The following is a 22,075-nucleotide window of genomic DNA, read 5'->3' on the forward strand; positions in this document are numbered from 1 at the left end:
ACGGCTATAGTTCAGATGATTTCCTATGAAGTCTCCTCTCTGTACTCCTTCAGCCCTAGGGTGATAAGGGCTTCTCAGGATTGCATGTCCATAGATGTTTTACTTTTGACTTTGCTCACACTTCAATAAACAGTTCCTTCATTAAATATCCTTTAAAAAAGATTTATTAATTTATTTTAGGGGGCAGAGGGAGAGGAGGAGAGAAACTTAAGCAGACTCTGTGCTTGTGACCCTGAGGTTATGACCTGAGCCAAGACCAAGAGTCAGATGCTTAACAGACTGTACTACCCAGGTGACCCAAGCATCCTTTTCTTTTTTTTTTTTTTAAGTTTTATTGAAGCATAACTCACATTCAGTAAACTGCACCTATTTAAAGTGTATAGCTTGCTGAGTTCTGACAATTTACACTGTATACCATCACGGTGATCAATAACCATCCTTACTACCTCAAAAGTTTCATTGAATGTTCTTTGTTTCTTTTTAAAAATATCATTAAACATTCATTCTTTTTTTTTATTCTTTTTTTTTTTAAGTAAGCTTATGCCCAACGTGGTACATGAAATCAGGACCCCCAGATCAAGGGTCATATGCTCTACCAACTGAGCCATCCAGGTGCCCCATATCATTAAAAATTTTTTAATTAAACATTTGAATGTGCCATCTCTTCCCTATCAAAACTCTGACAGAGTCCTGGGTCTCAAAAATTCAGTTTTTTTTACTCTAAGTCCAGTGATCTCTTTATATTATAGTCTATAATTTTATGAACAGTGTTAGATGATCAGTTATCTTTCTAACATTTGTTTTATTTCTGTAACTCTATTGTTAGTTCAACTAAGGTCATTGCCATATTTCTTTTTGTTGCATACATTCCACTGATTGCAGAAGAACACTTGCTAAGTAGTTGTTTCAATGTAGAATTGTTTGCAAGAGCGATGCCTGGGTGGTTCATTCAGTTGAGTGTCCAACTCTTGGTTTCCTCTCAGGTCATGATCTCAGGGTTATGAGATGTAGCCCAGTGTGAGTCTCCATGCTTAGTGGGGAGTCTGCTAGAGGATTCTCTCTCTCTTTTTGCCCCTCCTCCTGCTCATGCTTGCTCTCTCTCAAATAAATAAATAAATCTTAAAAAAAGAAAAGAACAGTTTGCAAGAAATAGAGACCCACTCAAACTATTTAAATGGAATGGGATTACAGTAAGAAGCATTAATTTCAAACAAGAGCAGTGATATGGCTGGGCCTAGCTCCGCCCTGGGACCTCAGCACAGGTGACCATCAACGCTTGTTCCAGTTTAATCCTTTGTCAGTAAGTTGGCTTAGCTCTGCTCCATGAATGTGCATCCTTCTGTCTCACTGCCAGCTGGTAATTTTACTCCAATCTCTTATCTTTCTGAGTCAGGCCACATAAGTCAGAGAGATTGCTGCCAATCAATGACTCTCTACAAACTACTTTGTGCCAGGTGACCATCCTTGGTCAAATTAACTGGGAGACCAGATTATGGTTACTGCACAAACTGAGGAAGATTTAGATGGGGCGGAATCTCTGATGTGGGGGTGTAAGTGGTTCTAGAGAGAGAGGAAAGTAATATTTATTCATCAACTAATATAAAGTTCTTATATAAAAGTAAGTTTTTAGCCAATTCCTTTCATTCTACCAGCCATCTTCAAATCCTCCTAGCCTTTGTACTTAGGCTTTTATTAGAAAGTGCTGAAAGAAAGAATAATCCGTAAGGCTGATGTCACTAGCTCTTAAGGGTATAGAATCCGTTGATATTGTTAAGAGCAAGTTTAGACTAAGCTGCAAGTGCTAATTGTTAAGTCCTAAAAAGTTAGAAAAGTTTCTTCTTTGTGTACTTCTTAGAGCTTAAAATATGCCTGTTGAAATGCTAAGAGGGAGACAGGGTATACAGAACTTCTCAAATTATTTTTGATCACAGAAACCTTTTTTCCATAGGCTTCTTTTTTTTTTTTTTAAGATTTTTATTTATTTATTTGTCAGAGAGAGAGAGTGAGCACAGGCAGACAGAGTGGCAGAGGGAGAAGCAGACTCCCTGCAGAGCAAGGAGCCCGATGTGGGACTCGATCCCAGGACGCTGGGATCATGACCTGAGCTGAAGGCAGCCACTTAACCAACTGAGCCACCCAGGCGTCCCTTCCATAGGCTTCTTAAGGGAACACGCTTTGAGAGACTGTGGATCTGCTAAACATAGTAGAGCAATTAAAAAAAGAAAAAAAAAAAGGAGAAGTGCCTCATACATGGCTTATATTCTACATAGTGTAGACAATGTACCCAAGGGTAGAACTAAACCACAAACTTTTGGCTGCTTGCCAGTCTTTAAAATAGGCAGTACCCAGAGTGTTATGCCTTTATGAAGCTGCAAAAAAAGTTGAAAAAAAAAGCTGCGCTCATTAAATCTTTCAGAACAATTGGCACTAATCGGTGTGCTTATTTCGGGATAGTTTGTGTACATAATAGTTTACAATCCATGTTTCTCAAATTCGTAGGTAGTCTCTGGACTACATTTTGAAGAATGATACGGAAGTTTCACAGCAAGCCCTTGGCTGTGGGGAATTACAATAATCAAGTCTCATGGAGAAAGGGTGGCAGCTGTTACTTTTAATCAGTGTGCTCGGAGAGGGAGGAAAATGAAGACTCTTTGTGTTCCTGCTGGTGGATGGATGGCTGGTAGTTGGCAGTTTGCCAGATTACCCAATCAGTTTTTCTTGATACACTTGGTCTCTGGAGAGGTTGAAATGCTTGGCAGCTCCCTCAGATCCTCAGCCTGCTCTGTATACTTGCCTGTATGTCAGTAAGCTCAGAAAGGAGCTCATCTGTTACCAAATAAATGCAACATTGAGTTGTCCTGGGCTGGTTAGCTCTCTCCCACCTCTTTGCCTCTCTGTCAAGTTCCTCCTGGAAAGCACTCAGATTCACATAAATTCCTTTTCACATTAAAGGCAATTTTTGCTTTTCTTCAAGTTGCTCTGTTTGCTGCAGGTTGGTGGAAATTAAAGAAGGAAAGACACTATGGCCGGTCAAATAGCAGTAGCTACGGATGGACTGTTTACAGAGCCCTGTTGGGGGTGGGGGCAGGAGTTGATAATCTGATGAGCAAGACAGATAAAAATGAGAGTATGGGACGCCTGGGTGGCTCAGTAGGCTAAGCATCTGCCTTCAGCTCAGGTTATGATCCCAGGGTCCTGGGGTCAAGTCTCACACGGGGCTCCTTGTTCTACAGGGAGCCTGCTTCTCTCTCTGCCTGCTGTTCCCTCTGCTTGTGCTCTCTCTCACTCTGTCTTTGACAAATAAAATAAATAAAATAAATCTTTAAAAAAAAGACTGAGAAAATACCTTTAAAAATGAAAGAGGAATAATTGTACAACCTGATCACATGATATATAACATGTGTTCAATATGTAATTCTCTAAGTGATTCAAAATAGCAAATAGGGGGCGCCTGGGTGGCTCAGTGGGTTAAAGCCTCTGCCTTCAGCTCGGGTCATGATCCCAGGGTCCTGGAATCGAGCCCCACATCGGGCTCTCTGCTCAGCAGGGAGGCTGCTTCTTCCTCTCTCTCTGCCTGCCTCTCTGCCTACTTGAGATCTCTCTCTGTCAAATAAATAAATAAAATCTAAAAAAAAAAAAAAAACAACAAAATAGCAAGTAGAAATAATAGGAAATAAGAAATCAATTCACTCAATAACTATTTTTGAGTGTTTAGTGTGTGCCAGATACTAAGGATGTATTGGTGAACAATATCAGGTAATGAAGATTTACCCATGATTTCTTCTAAGAGTTTAATGGTTTTCACTCTTGTATTTAAGTCCTCAACCCATCTTGAGGTGGGGTTTTTTTTTTTGTTTATTTTTGTGTTGGTATATGGGATGAAGTAAGGGCCCAACTTCATTCTTTTGCATGTAGATACCCAGTTGTCTCAGCATCATTTATTGAAGAGATTATTCTTTTCCTGTAGAATGGCCTTGGCACCCTTGACATATATATTAACTATGTACATAAGGTTTATTTCTGGCCTCTAATTCTATTCCATTGGTGTGTATGTTTATCCTTATGCAATTACTACAGTTCTGATTGCTCTAATTTCTTTTTTTTTTTAAAGATTTTATTTATTTATTTGACAGAGGGAGAGAGATCACAAGTAGGCAGAGCAGCAGGCAGAGAGAGAGAGGAGGAAGCAGGCTCCCCGCTGAGCAGAGAGCCCGATGTGGGGCTCAATCCCAGAACCCTGAGATCATGACCTGGGCTGAAGGCAGAGGCCCAACCCACTGAGCCACCCAGGCGCCCCTGATTGCTCTAATTTCATAGTAAGTTTTGAATTAGTAATTTGGAGGATTCATGTGTCCTCTAAATGTGTTCTTCTTTTTCAAGATTGTTTTTGTTATGTGGGGTCCCTTGAAATTCAGTATGAATTTGAGGATCAGATTTTCCATTTCTGAAAAAAAGGCCATCAAAATTTTGATAGGGGTTGCATTGAACTTGTAGATCACTTTAGGTAACATTGTCATCTTAACATCTTCTGTCATCTTCTGATCCATGAACATGGAATGTCTTTCCATTTATTTGCCTTCTTTAATTTTCTTTAAAGCAGTATTTTATAATTTTCAGTGTATAAGGCTTTCATCATCTTGGTTAAATTTATTCTTTAAGTATTTTGTTCTTTTGGATGCTATTGTAACTGTATGTAGGGTTTTGTTTTTGTTTTGAGAGAGAGTGAGTGAGCAGGGCAGGCTAGGGGCGGGGACAGAGAGAGAGAGAATCTTAAGCAGGCTCCATGCCCAGTGCAATGCCCGGATACAGCGCTAGATCTCACAACCTGATCATGACCTGAGCTGAACTCAAGAGTCAGATGTTTAGCCGACTGAGACACCCAGGCGCCTCATGTAACTGTATGTAGGTTTTTGGAAGACATATCAAGGGAGTAATATTCAAAGTAGATGAAACCGTGTAAGGCATGGGACACAGTGTTGTGAAATACGTCTGTATTAAGGGAACCATATCTAGCTGGGAATGGCTGGGAATGCCACATCAAGTGGTGTGGCAGGAACAAGATGAAAAAGTGAGGAAGGAGAAGTGAATCTGGGGCCCTACACACTATGTGAGGTTATAGACAACCAATTAGGGATTCTAGGCTCTCCTAGAAGTCTGGTTAATACTTTATCTCTTCTATACATCTGACTGTCCTCTCAATCATAGTGGATGATCTCACTGAGATAACAGAAAACTATCAAAAAGGAACTTCCTCATTTCTACATACTAAATCGCTACGGCTATTTGCATGTATACCCATGGACTCCATCTTGCCCCTGGTCAACAGAGAGCAAGCATTCTTTTGAGCAAAGGTCATTTTTTACTCGGCTACAAGGTACCCTGCCCCCTATACCTACTCAATATTTTGCTGCCTCAGATATTCCCTCTTTCTGTCATCACTGTTTCTCTCTCCATTGCTTCATTCCACCAGTCTACATGCTCTGTTATTTCCCATTTAAACACACTTTTTCCTTACCCCAGCACCCCCTCTCACAACCACCTCATTTCTTTGTTCTATGTAACAAAATTTCTTGAAAGAATTGTTTGTTCAAATTTTCTTTACTTCTCATCTTTCAAAATTTGCTAATAGGTAATACATGTACATGGAGATAGATTACCTCTATTTCTGTACTTTAGCCATCAAGTTCCCCCTCCTGGAGGCAACAACTATTACCAGTTTCTTATATAATTCTTCCAGAGATAATCTTAAAATTAAAATACACATGTAGTATGTATGTACAACACAAAACAAAGGGCCGCTAATGTAAACTATGGACTTCAGCTAATAATAATGTACCAATACTGGTTCAACTGTAATAAATGTACTACAGTAAAGCAAGTCATTAATAATTAGGGAATCTTTGAACAGTGGGAAAGGGGAATATATGGGAACGCCGGTATTAGCTGCTCAATTTACTGTAAAATTAAAACAACCCTAAGTCTCTAAAACAACCTATAGTCTATTAATGGGGTGACTGGGTGTCTCAGTCTGTTAAGCTTCCATGTCTTGATTTTGGCTCAGGTCATAATCTTGGGGTTGTGAGATTGAGTCCCACCTTGGGGTCCAGTTTCGCTGGGTGTGGAGTCTGCTTCAGATTCTTTCTCTCCTCTGTCCGCCCCCCCCCAAAATAAATAAATCTTAAAAAATGAAAACAGAGGGGCGCCTGGGTGGCTCAGTGGGTTAAGCCGCTGCCTTTGGCTCAGGTCATGATCTCAGAGTCCTGGGATCGAGCCCCGAATCGGGCTCTCTGCTCAGCAGGGAGCCTGCTTCCTCCTCTCTGTCTGCCTGCCTCTCTGCCTGCTTGTGAATTCTCTCTGTCAAATAAATAAATAAAACCTTTAAAAAAAAATGAAAACAGAAGAATGCTGAGAATAATAAATATGAAAGCAAGAACTAGTTCTTTGAGAAAGCAAATAGTAAAAGATATGAACCGTTAGCTAATGAAGGAAACGTGCTGAGGAAGGGGATGGATGAAGATTTACTTTAAAAAAAAATTAAAAAAAATAATTTATTATTAAATATTTCAGGCATACCAAAAGGCTCAAACAATAATGTGAGGCATGCCTGTCAAACCATCACCAACCTAAAGAATGAAACATAATCAAACAGCATTTGAAGGCCCTGTACACTTCTTGATGTCATCTCGCTCGTTTCCCACTATCTTTAAATTTTAGTGTTTATCATTCCAACGCATTTTGTAATTTTATAATTTATATACATTTCCCCCCAAAGTTGTATTATTTTGCATGTTTTGAACTATATAAATGGTATTTTACACTACATATTCTTCAACTTGTTTGCTTAGCCCTGTTTTTCCCATGTTTATCCGTATTATCCACGTTAGTAGATATGAAGTACATTCTTTTCTACCTGCTATATTCTATTACATCGCATACATATACCACAATTTACTTATTCTTGTTAACGTCAATGAACAGATTTTTTGCAACTATTAAGCTTTATCATTAGCATTACTGTATGCGCAGGCATTTCTTGCGGTCCATATGGGAGACTTATCCTAAAAGCGGGGTAGGCACATGTAATTTTACTAAATAATTCCTAATCACTCTCCCAAGCACTTGTGTCGGTTTAGACTACAAAATAGTTCCTGTTGCTCCAGTGCTCATCAACACGGAGGCAGTAAGACTTTTCACTCTATATTTCTGTGTTCATGGCATTTCACGTTATACGAATTCTCCAATTTTATTTCAATTAGTTCTCACAATAAATCAGTGGGTTAGGCATTATTATTCCCATTTGCAGATGAGAAAACAAAAGCAAAATCTCTCCGTTTTGAGACAACAGTTTCTTTTCTTTCTTTAAAAAAAAAAAAATCTAACTTCAGCCTCGCGTATCGATCCTTCTTCCTGTCCGCTCTGGAAAGGCTGCTGGCTTGGAAAGTAGATTGCATTCGGCCGGCTGTCCAGAGTTGGCGGCGTTCCCTACCTCTCCTCCACCCTCCCCAAGACTGCTCGGTACCTCCCCACCCCAAGGCCGTCGTGGCTCTGAAACGCGGTAGAACAGGGTTTGGACCACTGGCGACGCCGTAGTCCCCTCCTTTTTTCTCCCCCGCCCGGCTCTGTGCTCCGAGGGCGCCCTCCGCCGCGCTGGAGAAGGCGGGGACGGAGACTTCTCGCAGCACCGCTCTTCCGGATAGGCCCAGGCTTGCGGCGCCAGAGCTCCGGTCACCGGAAGTGCTGCGGTCTCTCCCTCTCCTGAGCCGCTGTCGCCGAGGTTGGAGCGCTGCCCCGGAAGTCCTCCCCCTGTCCCCCGCCCGCGGCAAACATGGCGGTAGACTCGGCGATGGAGCTGCTATTTTTAGATACTTTTAAACACCCTAGCGCTGAGGTAAGGCTTCGCGACTTGATTCCGATCCTGCTTCTCGACTTGAGGACCCTTACAAAAGGTCATTAGGCGTGCCTCGACTTTTCCTCCTGCCGATTGCCGCTTTAACTCCTCACATGCCAGCCCCCTCCCCCCAGCTTGGGTGTGGGCAACCACGTCGGAGGGAGGGCGGTGGTAGCCCCCTGGTTTCCCTGCTTTCCGTTAGTTCCCCTTCTCTGTGGTCAAGTCGGCCGCTCAGCTTGCCTTGCTCCTTTGTTGTGCTGTTGTTCCTGTCAGCTTTGGGCGTTGAGAAGGGTCATGGTTCTCAGGTTTACCTCAGGTGCTGTTTGGGAGGGGTCTCGGACAGCTTGAGTTTGACAGTACAGGTGACTGAACAGGTCACGCAGGCTTTGTGGTTCCTAAATCCCTTCTCCTAGGTCTCCTTCCTTGCAGGAGTTGTGTTGCCCAGATGTGACACTCACTCGGTTTAGGATTGCGGCGTTCTCCAGTTGTCCCTGAAACTTTAAGACTTAGCTCTTGGAAAGATTTCACACAGTAAGGCATGGATTACTTACATGGAACGTCCTTTGCGTGGACTTACGAAGAGAGAACTGAGAGAATTGTAGTCAAACTGTACAGCATAGTTGCGTTGTCGTTTGTGAGCGGCAAGGGTGGGGGGGTCTTGCGGAGTAATCATTCTGTAATAACTTGAGCTCCCTTGAACGTATGACTGACCCTGTGATAATGAAATTGAGTATAGCTGGTTAACTAAAGGTTCCCGAAAGCTGACAACAATGAACATTAACGAAGTCCATAGAGAGACTAAAACCACCCAGAACTCACTTTTCTCTTTCAGTGTAAACTTAGAGAACTCTTCTTTCCTCGGAGAGAATGATGATAGTGAGTAGTGGCTGTATCTTCATGCTTTGTTTGGCAAAATAAAAAGTTGACAACTTTGGTCTTCTAATTGTTTCAGCGAATGGTTTATAGGTGTGTAAAAATCAAGACTTCGGAAACTTACAAACAGCGAATGCATTTGTGGTCTCATTTCTTGTGGTTCAGTTAGTTGTGCTTGTTCAACGACGATACATGTCTGACTGTACTTCCAGCTAGGCTTTAGAAAACTCTTGGAGTTAGTAGTTGGATCAAAACAGACCTGTCATGTGTACAGTAAAAGAGAACTATTAAAAATGAAAGAAACATATAAGTTAGTGGCATTCTTGTTTGGAAAAATCAGCATTCATTCACTTATAAAATTAAGAATCTAGTGTTTCTTCATTCATTCTTAGACAACATTGAGAATCAGGAGAGGATAGGACCAGTGTGGGCAGTGTTTGAGGGAGGCTTAGTAGAGATCCCATTTGAACTGAGTCTTGAAGGAAGGCTAAAGGTATGTGGGGGATATGGAACATTGAATTGTTTGTTCCTAGGGAGTTTATAACTAAGTATTCCAGGTTAGGTCCACAAAATTATGATTCAAGTTAGAATCCGTTAAGTACATGAAGAAGCAGTGGGAATTCCTTGGGTTTTATCATCTTTCTCTCCCTCTCTCTTTTATTTTAAAAGTAAGCTAGCTGTACACCCAATGTGGGGCTGAGATCAAGAGTTGCATTCTCTACCGGCTGAGCCAGCCAGGCGCCCTATTCCAAAGTGCCGATTTGTGTCTGACGTATTAGGACCTGAGTCAATATTTCTTTAGCTTCCTTAGGTGCTACCAATAAAGGCTATGCGATTTCAGGGGAGGGAGAAATCACTCTTGATTTGAGAATATCAGGTAAGACTTCATCAAGGCTGTGAACTAGGTCCTTGATGGAAGAGGAAATGTTCTACAATTGTAGATAAGAAAGCAGGGCATTTATTCTCCTGGAGTAGTCGGTCCTCTTTAGAGAATGCCAAAAGTCCTAGTATGAAGTGATAGCTGAAGGGCAGTTTGAAGCCAGATCATGGAATTCCTTGAATGCTCAGCAAAGGAGTGTGGACTTTATTTTGTAGGAAATAGGTAGTTTTTGAGCAGGTAAATTAATTGACTAGTAAATACATTAAATTGATTAATTGATCAGTAATACCTAAAATGTTTCAGAAAAATTAGAGGTAGCAAATCAAGAAGAAAAAAGTGAGATGTAGTGTAAATTCTAGGTTAGCAGATAGGCAGTAATCATTGCCAGCATTTACTGAATGTTTATTTTGTTCAAGACGCAGTGCTTTGGTAATTTAGTTATATTTTCTCTAATTACCTTTCAACAATTTTGAGAGATTCTTATCCTCTATTTATAGATAAGAAGACTTCCTGTGAGAGGTTAGGTGACTGTCCTAAAGTGGTGTAGCTGGATTAAGGCATTTCAGTGCATATTTCCTGGCTCTAAAGCAGTGCCATGCTGTGTCTCAGTGGGACTAAGTAGGAGGGGATAGACACAAGATAAATTTTGAATATAGAATTGACAGCATGGCAACTGATTGTGTGAGGGATAAAGAGTAGCTAAAAATGATAGAGTCCTAGTTATAGAGACTAGAGAACTGGTGGGATCATTGATAGAAATAGAAATGTCTGGAATTGGGTGTGGTGGGAACAAGATAATTTTAGTTTTTGGTGTGTTTAGTAGTATACCAGAGAGCTTTGCTCAATAGGAAGCTGGGAATCTGTTTTAACAGTTTACTTATGAAAAATACTTTTGAAGGTGAGCTAAGCTGCGGGAGTGGCAATACAAAGAAGAAAACAAAAAACTCCCAAAATCCATTGCCCTTGCTTCCAAAGGAGTTTGTAATCTGGCGAAAAAGATACTTACTTTCCCAAGAGGAACACTGAAACAGGTTTTGGTAATTCTAAATGAATTCAAATTGTGTTTGTGGTTTTTATGTCACTTTTTAAAAATTAAATAACTTATTTTAGTAAATCTTAAATTCATTCTAGAAAAACGAGGAAGTACAGAAAAGCAAAGGCTTTCATAATCCCACCTTTCTTAGTCCGAGCTATGATTAACAGCTTTTTAAATTTTTTTTCCAGGTCCTCTAGTAGATACATATATACTTAAATGTATACACCATCACCCACATTAACATACCCATACTGTATTACTGTTCTTTTCTCACCTAACAATGTGTCATGCATCTTTATAGATCAAGAGTTGTGCTTATATAACATTTTAAAAGTATACTTTATTTTAAAACATTATCTTTTTATTATGACAAGGTAACACATGTATGAGGCACAGATTCAAAAGGTACAAAAGGTTATACAGTAAAAAGTATGTCTTTCTTATTATTGTCCTCTAGCAATCCTGTTTCTTTCCCTAGATATTGTATATTATACCACTTTTTGGCTGCATAATATTTCTTCAAGACTGTTATTTATATATTCTCATACATTTAGGTTTCTAACTTTTTACAGTGATGTCTGTATTTTTTTATTTCTATTTTTATTTTTATTTTTTAAGTAGGCTGTATGCCCAGTGTGGAGCCCAGTGTGGGACTGAACTCATGATCCTGAGATCAAGACCTGAGCTGAGGTCAAGAGTTGTACACTTCACTGACTGAGCCACCCCAGGCACTCCAATGCATCATTAATTATTACTTTCTAGAGTGGAATTGTGGATTAAAATAATAGTTTTACAGGAGTGATTGATGCTAGAAAATCCCACTTTCTTTTATTTATTTTTTTTTAGAGAGGGAACAGGCGGGTGGTGGAGGGCAGAGGGAAAAGGGTAAAGAGAGTGTTTATTTATTTATTTATTTATTTATTTTGAGACAGAGAGGGAGAGACTCTCAAGCAGGCTCCAAAGTCAGTGCAGAGTCAGCCATGACTCTGAGTTCATGACCTGAGCTGATACCAAGAGTCAGACACTTAACACACTGAGCCACCCAGGCACCCCAGTCCTACTTTTAGAGTTTCTTTAAGAAACCACTTTGGAACTCATCTGAATAAAAATGATAATGGAAGTGATAGGATTGGATAAGATAGCCTTAGCTTACCTTTAAGGAGAGTGTAAAAAGAAAATAGAAAATATTTTCAGGGATAGAAGAGTGCGGAGGGGGATACAGCTATACTGTGACACAGGAACTCTTTCTGAAGGTAAATGTGGTTCAGAGTCCTGGAATTTGACCAATTTATTCTTCACAATTTCTATTACCTCCATAATTGTAAATATCTCATGATTTCCCATTGCCAACCTGTGTTCCTAGGTTTATGTACTCCTCTAGATATCTTTTTTTAAAAATTTTTTTATTTTTTTAAGATTTTATTTGTCAGAGAGAGAGAGAGCATAAACAGGGGGAGTGGCTGGCATAGGGGAAGCATGCTCCCCACTGAGCAAGGAGCCTGATGTGGAACTCAATCCCAGGACCCTGGGATCCTGACCAGAGCCGAAGGCAGACGCTTAACTGACTGAGCCACCCAGGTGTCCCGATCTTTTTTTTTTTTTCCAAAGATTTTATTTATTTGAGACAGAGTGTGCCCAGGAGCGGGGGGAGGGGCAATTAGGGACAAGCAGACTCCCTGTTGAGTGGGGAGCCTGCTGCAGGGCTTGATGTGGCTCTCAGTCCCTGAACCCTGAGATCACGACCTGAGCTGAAGTCAGACACTTAACCGACTAATGTATGCCTCAAGATAATCTGAAGCCCCTACTTCATTGTAATATTTTTTGACTTTCTGAAAATACAATTCAATCAGCTTTTATTAAGCACTTATTAAAAGTCATGCATTAGGGGTGCCTGGGTGGCTCAGTGGGTTAAACCTTCCCGCGGTCCCCGCTGCCTGCCTCTCTGTCTACTTGTGATCTCTGTCTGTCAAATAAAAAAAATTTTTTTTTAAAGTTATGCATTAAATGAAGATGCTAGGCACTATGAGTGTAATAGTAAACTGAGACTTCATTCTTGTCTTCTTGAAATACCACTCTATTGGGGGAGAGAAAAGAAGCAATTACAATTTAGTTTGATAGGAGGCTTTTGAGTCACAAGGAGAGGCACCTGTTTAGACTTGCTCAGGCACAGCTTTCAAGAGAAAGTTTATCTCTAAAAGGAGATGGGACAGAGGAGTGTGGGAGCAGAGATGTTAGCAAGAGTGAGGCATGAAGGTGAGAAAGAGCATGGTATGTTGGAGCTATAAATTTGGAGTGATAAGGGACTGTACTTTGTGTGTGTGTGTGTATACACATATACATATGTGTACATATATACATATATATATATACATATACGTACATATATATGTGTATATATATATATTTTAAAGATTTTTTAAAATTTATTTGAGAGCGAGAGAAAGAGAGCATGAGAGGGGAGGTCAGAGGGAGAAGCAGACTCCCCATGGAACTGGGAGCCCATTGTGGGACTCAATCTGTGCCTCTGGGATCATGACGTGATCCGAAGGCAGTTGCCCAACCAACTGAGCCACCCAGGAGCCTCTGTACTTGTATATTAGACAAGGAATTTGGCCTGGGGACATTAAAGAACAGGGGAGTGATAAATTCACCTTCTAGAAGGACCATAGTGCAAGAGGAGAATGGGTTGGAAGGGGGCAAGAAAGAAGCACAAAACTGGTTAGGATCCTATTGCTGTAATCAAGATTAGTGTAAATAGTGTCTAGAACTCGAGAAGTGACAGCAGTAATGGAGAGAAATACACAGATTTTTAAAAAAAGGTTTCATTTATTTGAGAGAGGATGAGTGGAGGGGGAGGTGCCTGCTGCTCCCCACCCCCGCACCCCCACCTTGGCTTATGCTTTCTCTCTTTGTCAGATAAATAAATAAAATCTTTTTTTTTTTTAATTATTTATTTGACAGAGATCACAAGTAGGCAGACAGGCAGGCAGAGAGAGAGGAGGAGGCAGGCTCGCCGCTGAACAGAGAGCCTGATATGGGGCTCAATCCCAGGACCCTGGGATCACGACCTGAGCCGAAGGCAGAGACTTAACCCACTGAGCCACCCAGGTGCCCCTAAATAAATAAAAACTTAAAAAAAATTATTTCTTGTAATTTTATTGATTGTTTTAGCTACTCTGCCCTCCTTCTCTTTCCCCTCCATTTTGCCCTCTTGCCATGGTGAACTTTACTTACAGTTTCTTAAACCTTCCAAGTTCTTGTTTGCATTCCTTACCTGCATGCATCTCCCCTTGCTTAGATAGTTGTTCCCTCCTTCTTTTCCACTCATTCTTGTTTTCCTCTAAGACTTACTTAGCTCAGGTGCTACTTCTTTTGAGAAATCTTTCCTGATACTTTTCTTTTCCTCCCCACGAATTTTTGCCCACAACTTGAGTTAGGTAAGTATCCCTTTGACTTTGCACAGTATCCTGTGTAGAGTCTATATCATAGCAATAATATGTCTGCCACAATAGATGGTCTCTTCCTTAATGGCTCAAATTATGTTTTTATCTTGGTGTCCTTGGGACCTGGTATTCCTTGGAACATAATAGACATACATTTATTTATGTATTTATGTATTTACGTATTTATTTATTTATTTATTTGACAGAGAGAGATCACAAGTAGGCAAAGAGGCAGGCAGAGAGAGAGAGGAGGAAGCAGGCTCCCTGCTCTGAGCAGAGAGCCTGACTCGGGACTTGATCCCAGGACCCTGAGATCATGACCAGAGCTGAAGGCAGAGATCTAACCCACTGAGCCACCCAGGTGCCCCAATAATAGACATTTAATAAATGTTTAGAAATAAATATTAAATAAAAGGGGTAGCAACTAAGGCAGAAACTTTTCTACTTAAAAACAAAATAGATTTTGAAAAGCTGTTCATAAAATCTGAAGTTTGTTTTTTTTTTAGGTCCACAGCAATTACACCTTAACTACTGATACCTTTAATTAATCAGTATAGGGCAGGGTAGAGGAGGATACAATTAATGAAATTTGTTCTAAGTTTCCTTTGTATATATTTTGTAAAGATTTTATTTATTTGTCAGAGAGAGAATGTAAGCAAGAGAGTGCTCAAGCAGGGGGAGCAGCAGGATGAGGGAGAAGCAGGCTTTCTGCTGAGCAAAGAGTCTGATGTGGCACTAGATCCCAGGACCCTGAGATCATTACCGGAGCGCGGAAGGCAACCATTTAACCAACTGAGCCACTCAGGCGCCCCTCCTTTGTACATATTAATGAGACTTTATAACATGTAAGCAAAGGAGCGTCTATATTGTACCATTTATAAGTAGAGAAGTTTCTTACAGGGGCACCTGGGTGGCTCAGTTGGTTAAGCATCCAACTCTTGGTTTCAGCTCAGTCATGATCACAGTGTCGTGAGATCGATCCCTTGCATAGATAGCTCTGCGCTCAGCATGGAGTCTGAGATTCTGCCTCTCCTCTGCTCCTTCCCTCACTTGTGGACACGCCCCTTTCCCTCAAGCAAATAAAATCTTTTTTTTTTTTTTTAAGATTTTATTTATTTATTTGACAGAGAGATCACAGGTAGATGGAGAGGCAGGCAGAGAGAGAGAGAGAGAGGGAAGCAGGCTCCCTGCTGAGCAGAGAGCCTGATGTGGGACTCGATCCCAGGACCCTGAGATCATGACCTGAGCCGAAGGCAGCGGCTTAACCCACTGAGCCACCCAGGCGCCCCAAGCAAATAAAATCTTAAAAAAAAAAAATAGAAGAAGCTGCTTACAGGAAGGAATCATAGCACCAAAGGTTGAGACAAAGTGCTCATTTCTTTTATGTAAATCTATTATAGTATCTGTGGAATATCTACAGTATATTTATAATAATTAGGATACAAGTTCAGCTGCTGTCACAAATGTCAAAATAACAGTGGATTTGATAAAATGGGATTTTCTTTCAAGCTAGTTAGTTGTAACTATTTAGGGCTAATGTGACAGCTCCACAGGTTCCTTCTATACTGTTCCTCTGCCATCCTTAGAGTATTGCCTGTATTGTTTAAGGTAGCTTTACCATACCATCAGTGTTCTAGAAAGGCAGCAGAATTTTGGAAGAGGTAGGAGTTTTTGAAGTCTGAACCTTCCCTTTAAATACATGATTCAGAATTGCCTGTTTCATTTCCATTTCTGTCCCATCAGTCAGAATTTATTTATTTGTTTCTTCATTTTCCATTTATCAGAATTTAGTGATCACAAATTCACAATGGCTTCTGGAGTCTGTGAAATCCGGTCTTTAGTTAACTTGTGCCCAGTTTGGGCTTCTTTAGTATAAGAGGGAAGTGGGTATTGGAAGACAGCGGTCAGCTTCATTTTGCATTCATCCTGTTTGTTTTATATCTTTGAGAGTTTTTAAATACATTCAAGATTTCTATGCCTATATAATTATGATCTCTGAGTTTAAAAATGCAAAATTGGGAAGTCATCTTCTCTCACATTTTAGGGAAAACTAACTTGGATAGTCTTTTGGTCTGTTGATATGCATGATATTCTGTGCAGCTTTAAGAGAGACTCAGGATTCAGTCTTGCTGGTTACAAATAACATGAACCATTCTTCTCATGAATTTTGATCTCTAAGTAATCATAGTCAGCTGAACTGCTAGGAAAAGTTGATGTAAGTCCAAAATCAGCGTGACAAATTCCTTTTTAAATTATTGGTCACAGGGGCACTTGGGTGGCTCAGTGGGTTAAGCCTCTGCCTTTGGCTCAGGTCATGATCTCAGTGTCCTGGGATCAAGCCCCACATTGGGCTCTCAGAGGCTCGGCGGGAAGCCTGCTTCCCCCTCTCTCTGTCTGCCTCTCTGCCTACTTGTGATCTCTCTCTGTAAAATAAATTTTAAAAATCTTAAAAAAGAAAAAAATTAAAAAAAATTATTGGTCACAAAAGCTATCGTTGTCTGATACTGTGTCAAATAATACATAGAAATAAATGTATGCTAAATACAATTTATGCTGTCCATTTCTTTATTGTAATAAACAGTTTGTGGGTTCTTTTTCAAATTTCAGGAAGGGTTTAGCTCAACTATTAAGTGCCTCCCTTTGATCTCTTGATATTAGGGGTATGTAAGTTTAAATTAAGCTAATTTAAGCATATATTCACAGTCTCTCCTCTATAATTCAGAAATTCAAAAGTGGCAGAAAAATCTACCCTGAATTCATTTGGCCATGGAATCAGATTTGAACTGACATAATAGTTATAGTCTTTAGTGTGAATGTTTATACATGCAGTTAAAGAAATATTAATGCTTTGATTACAAGGTGCTACCCCAGAAGCAGCAGGTGTTAAGTACTGTGCCATATTTGTATTATATGACCTTTCTAAAAACCCAGTAAGTCAGGATTCTGAAAGGCATCTTTCACAGTAAGGGATTGTGGATCTCTATTGGCCCAAGCAGAACATCAGCAGAGAGGCAGATATGCTGCAGAAAATGTTAATACACATATGGAGGGATTTAACTATGTAAATTTTATCATCAGCTATTTTCAAAATAGTGATTTCTACAATATCATAAATAATGTAATAGCACTGTTTTAATGATATGAAGTTTAAGAATATTTGTGACATTCTGAAAGAAACAAAGACGAATAAATTTTGAATAGACAAAAGTGTTTTGCTTACAGTATGTACTTCTTCTTCCCTTTTTTTTAAAAGCAAAGTTCTCATATAGATGTAGTTCGTTTTCCATGTGTGGTTTATATCAATGAAGTCCGAGTCATACCCCCAGGAGTAAGAGCCCATAGCAGCCTGCCAGATAATAGAGCATACGGGTAAGTCAACTTTGTTTTTAAAAGTGTTTGTGACTAAAGATTGTCTTAGACATACTCTTGAATATAAAAATTTAAGGTAATCTTTTGGAAGTAAGAAAAAAAACCAAAAAACTCTAAAACCTTATTCAGTTATAGTTATGTTATGTTGCATTGTAATTGACTATAGGCTTTCTGTATAATCCATGTATCATAAATTTGAAAAGAGCAATTTTTTTGGTCTAAGTACTAGTGAAATTTTTTTCTTCATTTATTTTTTATCTTCATTTATTTTTTAATTGGTAAAATAAGTATATTTTCTAAAATATTCTAGGGTGGCACAATCTGGTAGATGAAGGTTTTTTTTTAAGATGAATTATTTTTAACCTGTTTTTTTTTCCTTGAAGATAAATAAGAATTAGTCTCAATATTTAGAAATATATCTTTTATATTATTTTATAATATTAGTTTTCATGACTTAATGGCAATCTTCTTAGCCTGATATATGTGTCTTTCTATAAATTTTAGATTCACATTATCCTTTAGTTGTAATTAGCAAGTAGTTGTTTGATGCTTTCTCTTTCTTAGGCTCTGTGGGAATAAGCAAAATGTAAGACATGATCCCTGATGTGTTGTTGATAATTTTAACAGCTGACCTAAAACAGGAATTTGATCTTTGTTGTAACATGAATAATTATTATCATATTTTAATTACATGAATTGGAAGCATAAGCCAAATTTTGGTTGTGGAAGCATGAATATATGTAATACATTTATTTGAGTTTTTAGCTTATAGTCTCAATACCACATTTCATTATGTGCATGCTGTGATAGCTTGATTTTTGCTAACTTGTAAGAGTTAAACCAGCTACTTAGTAGTCAGTGTTATGGTACAGATTCAAAGATAAGGGCTCATTTCTTCATAGTTATGAAATGTAGTTGGCCTTTTATAGAAATAGATACAGAATCTGCAGAGGTTTTCAGGTCATTCAAAAGTAAACAAACACAAAACAGTAAGAATATTTAATGTTTATAATGAGAAATCATTTACTTTATATCTTTTTTCCATGGTTAAGGAAATTAAAACTTACGTTTTCCTATAATTTCTTCCTGTTTTTTCCTTTAAAGGAGATGTGCATAGAATGGGAAAGATGGAAGAATGACAGTATATCTAATAGTCTTCTCTGTACTGCCTCTGGTCAAGGAAGTTCTGTTAGTTATCTATTGCTACATAACAGATTACAGCAAAATTAGCAGCATAAAATAGTAAACATTTATTATTTCACACTATTTCTGAGGGCCAGGTAACCAGAAGTGAATTAGTTGGCTCAGGTTCTGTGATGATGTTCTATAGTCAAGCTATAGCCCGGGCTGCAGTCTCAGAAGATTTGACTGGGGCTGGAGAATTTGCTTAAAAGCTCACTCGTGGCTATTGTCAAGAGGCGTCATTTCCTTGTCAGGAGATTTTCTCCTTGGGGCTGCTCATGTCACAACATGGATTCTTTCAGAGCCAGTGATCCTAGAGAGAGTGAGCATGCTTCTAACTTAATATCAGAAATGGCATACTGTCATTTTTACCATATTCTGTTGATTACATATTCTGCTGGTACAGTGTGGGAGGGAACTACACAAAGGTGTGAATACCAGAAATGAGGGGTCTTTGGGGGCTATCTTGGACACTGACTAGCATAGCAGGCAAAATGGATCTCTGTCATTGGCTGCAGTTGGTAAGAGTATTGTTACATATTCCATCCTCTTATCTCTCTTCTGTTTCTTAGCTGGGGGTGAATGGCAGTTCATGTTTTAATAATTCCAGATGTGAAATTATCAGGAACAACTTTATACATGATTAATGTGTTATAGAACAATAAAATGAAGTACTAATATAGTCATGCAAATGTAAGATGTTAGGAAGTAATGTTAGAGATCAAGTGATATTTGCACAGTATACTTTACAGTAGTCTTTTTTCTTACTATAAAACTCAGAAATGTGTGGGTAAAATTAAAATCCCTTTAATTCTTCCATCCTGAGAAAATCATTACATTTGATGCATTGTGTTATTTAATGTATATGTGTGTTTGTTTATTTTGTTGTTATTTTTTGTAAATGTGGTATCTTACGTGAGGTTAGGTTTTAGAGTCAAGTTTTAAGATGAAAGTCTAGTGCAGTCAAATTACCATTGACTATTTTATTTTATTCTTATTTTTATTTTTAAAAAAGATTTTTATTTATTTGTTAGAGGGAGAGAGAGCGCAAGCATATGCATAGAAGCAGGGAGAGAGGCAGGCAGAGGGAGAAGCAAGTTCCTTGATGTGGAGCTCAATCCCAAGATCCTAGGATCATGTCCTGAGCCAAAGGCAGACAATTAACTGACTGAGCCACCCAGACGTCCCACCATTGATTCTTTAAAACACCTTTTAGTCATTAGCACCTGAGTCTTTGGGGATTCAGAAGTAAAGAATTTGTATTTGAGCCCGTTTTCCTGTCCTTGAGGTATTGAAGGCCAGGGTCTAGTTTGAAGAAGGATATGACGGAAAGGCTAGGGATGTTGAGCACGTAGATGGTTGAATTTGGGTAAGGTAAAATTATGCTACTCTGACCCACCTGTACATTATTTTGTGTATTTCTTTATTTTACTTAATTACATCAGGACTACTTCACATCATTAAATATTATTTGAAAATATGGTTTCTAATGATTGCATAATCTAAAGAATGACTGTACAGTAGGCCCCCTTATCCACCATTTCACTTTCCGGGTTTCAGTTACCTGCGGTCAACCACAGTCCAGAAGCAGATGATTCTCCTTCTGACACATGTCAGAAGGTCAGTAGTAGACTAATGCTAAGTCACAATGCCAATGTCACTCATCTCACTTCATCTCATCACATAGACATTTTGTCATATCATAAGAAGAAGAGTGAGTTCAGTACGATAAGATACTTCAAGAGAGACCACAGTCATGTAACTTACTACAGTATATTATTGTAATTGTTCTATTTTATTATTAGTTGTTAATCTGGGGTACTACTGTACTGTATTTGGCTAGTTTCCTTTGTGGGGATCACTAGGTGTTTTTTACTTTTCAAATTACAAGTAAGAGTGTTATGAGCATCCTCTTGAAAAAAATCTTTGTATAACAGTTTCCATAGAAACACTTCCTAGAAAAAAGTATTTCTGGATCAGATGGTGTGAACATTTTCTCATTCTCCTGAATTTTATTGCCATATTGCCTTTTAGAACGATTGCACCTGTTTTTACTTCTATCAGTGCATGAGGGAACCTGTTTGATATACTCTGGGCACTATGCTTTTTACCATTTGGATTTCTTGTAAATAAACAACAAAGTATGTGGTATTTAAAAATAAAGGTTTTCAGTTAAGTCTAAGGAATTTCAGCCAAGGGTGGAATATATCTCAAGTAAGATTTCATTCTAACACAAATTAAATAGGGTTTACTCTTAACTATATAAATCTACAAAAGAATAAAAAAAATTTATGTAAATTTTTGCTATACAAATAGGAATTTATGCTTTAAATCACAATTTAGGGCTCTGATGCTAAAATTATTATAATCTTGTATTAATGTGGGTTAAGTTGAAATCAAATTGTAATTATATAACTTGAAGTTAGTTAACTCCTGATTATTTTTGCTAATGGAAGGGAGTCATGCTATAAAGAATTATAAAATTGGATGTGACAATTAATTAGCATTTACCTTTATAATACATTAAAATTTAAAAATATTTACATGTATTAGAATGGTCCAAGTAGCAGGCTAAAGATACTTAAATTATTAAAACTTCACTTTCAGTAATATGCAAAGTGAAGTTGTCTACTTGAGAATTGGATATGAATAAAATTAAAGAAAATATTATAAATAACTATATTTTTATGTAAATCATAAGATATAATTCTAGAATTGCTTTTAAATTTGTACTTAATTTGTCTTTTGTTTTAATGTAGGAACTGATTATTGGCAAAGGCTGATGTTTCAACTTTGTTTCATTCACAGGGAGACCTCTCCGCACACATTTCAATTAGACTTATTCTTTAACAATGTAAGCAAACCAAGTGCCCCAGTTTTCGATAGGTTGGGAAGGTATGTACCTACCAGGTAATCTCACCAGAAACGCAGGAGTTAGTAGGCAAACCTTGTATTTTTTAGATAAAAGAGAAGGATTTATTTGACCAGTTGACATTATTAAAGAAATGTCAAACTCCTAGGAAGATGCTGAGTTTCTTTACAAAATAAAAATTTTAAATGTGTGAAACATTAGCCATCTTTTGTTTGCTTTTTATTGGTATATACATTTCTTATACATACTAAATGATTTGAAAATAACCTTCTAACTTGGAAAATAATTGCATTTACATTTCTTTAGAAGAATTGTGTAAACACATTGAAAGCTAATAATTTGTGTCTTTCACATCACACGGCTACATAATTTTAAAATTCCAGTCATATTTTGTAAAGTGGGAGAATTTTGTTAATAGAAACCCCCGTGTTGGATTACATGCTTGGTATTATTAAAACCAGTTGTTTTACTATCTGCAAAATAATTGACCATTAAATGAGTTTACTTAGAACTCATTTATAAAATAAAAAAT

The 22,075-nt window shown here is 38.4% G+C and overlaps 1 protein-coding gene across 2 annotated transcripts in view; it reads left to right on the forward strand.

Annotated features, from left to right (window-relative positions):
• Positions 1-7,776: 7,776 nt before the first annotated feature.
• Positions 7,777-22,075, forward strand: part of LOC111146589 (vir like m6A methyltransferase associated) — a 60,091-nt gene continuing 45,792 nt past the window's right edge. The window contains exons 1-3 of one of the 2 annotated variants that reach the window (XM_022502208.1): positions 7,777-7,888; positions 17,374-17,489; positions 21,480-21,566. In XM_022502208.1, coding sequence (XP_022357916.1) covers positions 7,826-7,888; positions 17,374-17,489; positions 21,480-21,566 — 266 coding nt within the window. In that variant the 5' untranslated portion in view covers positions 7,777-7,825. The remainder of the gene's footprint in view (positions 7,889-17,373; positions 17,490-21,479; positions 21,567-22,075) is intronic. The other variant, XM_022502207.1, reaches the window with a different exon arrangement.

The sequence above is a fragment of the Enhydra lutris genome, unplaced genomic scaffold (assembly GCF_002288905.1).
Source record: "Enhydra lutris kenyoni isolate GAN:26980312 unplaced genomic scaffold, ASM228890v2 scaffoldscaffold14, whole genome shotgun sequence".
Taxonomy (NCBI): domain Eukaryota; kingdom Metazoa; phylum Chordata; class Mammalia; order Carnivora; family Mustelidae; genus Enhydra; species Enhydra lutris.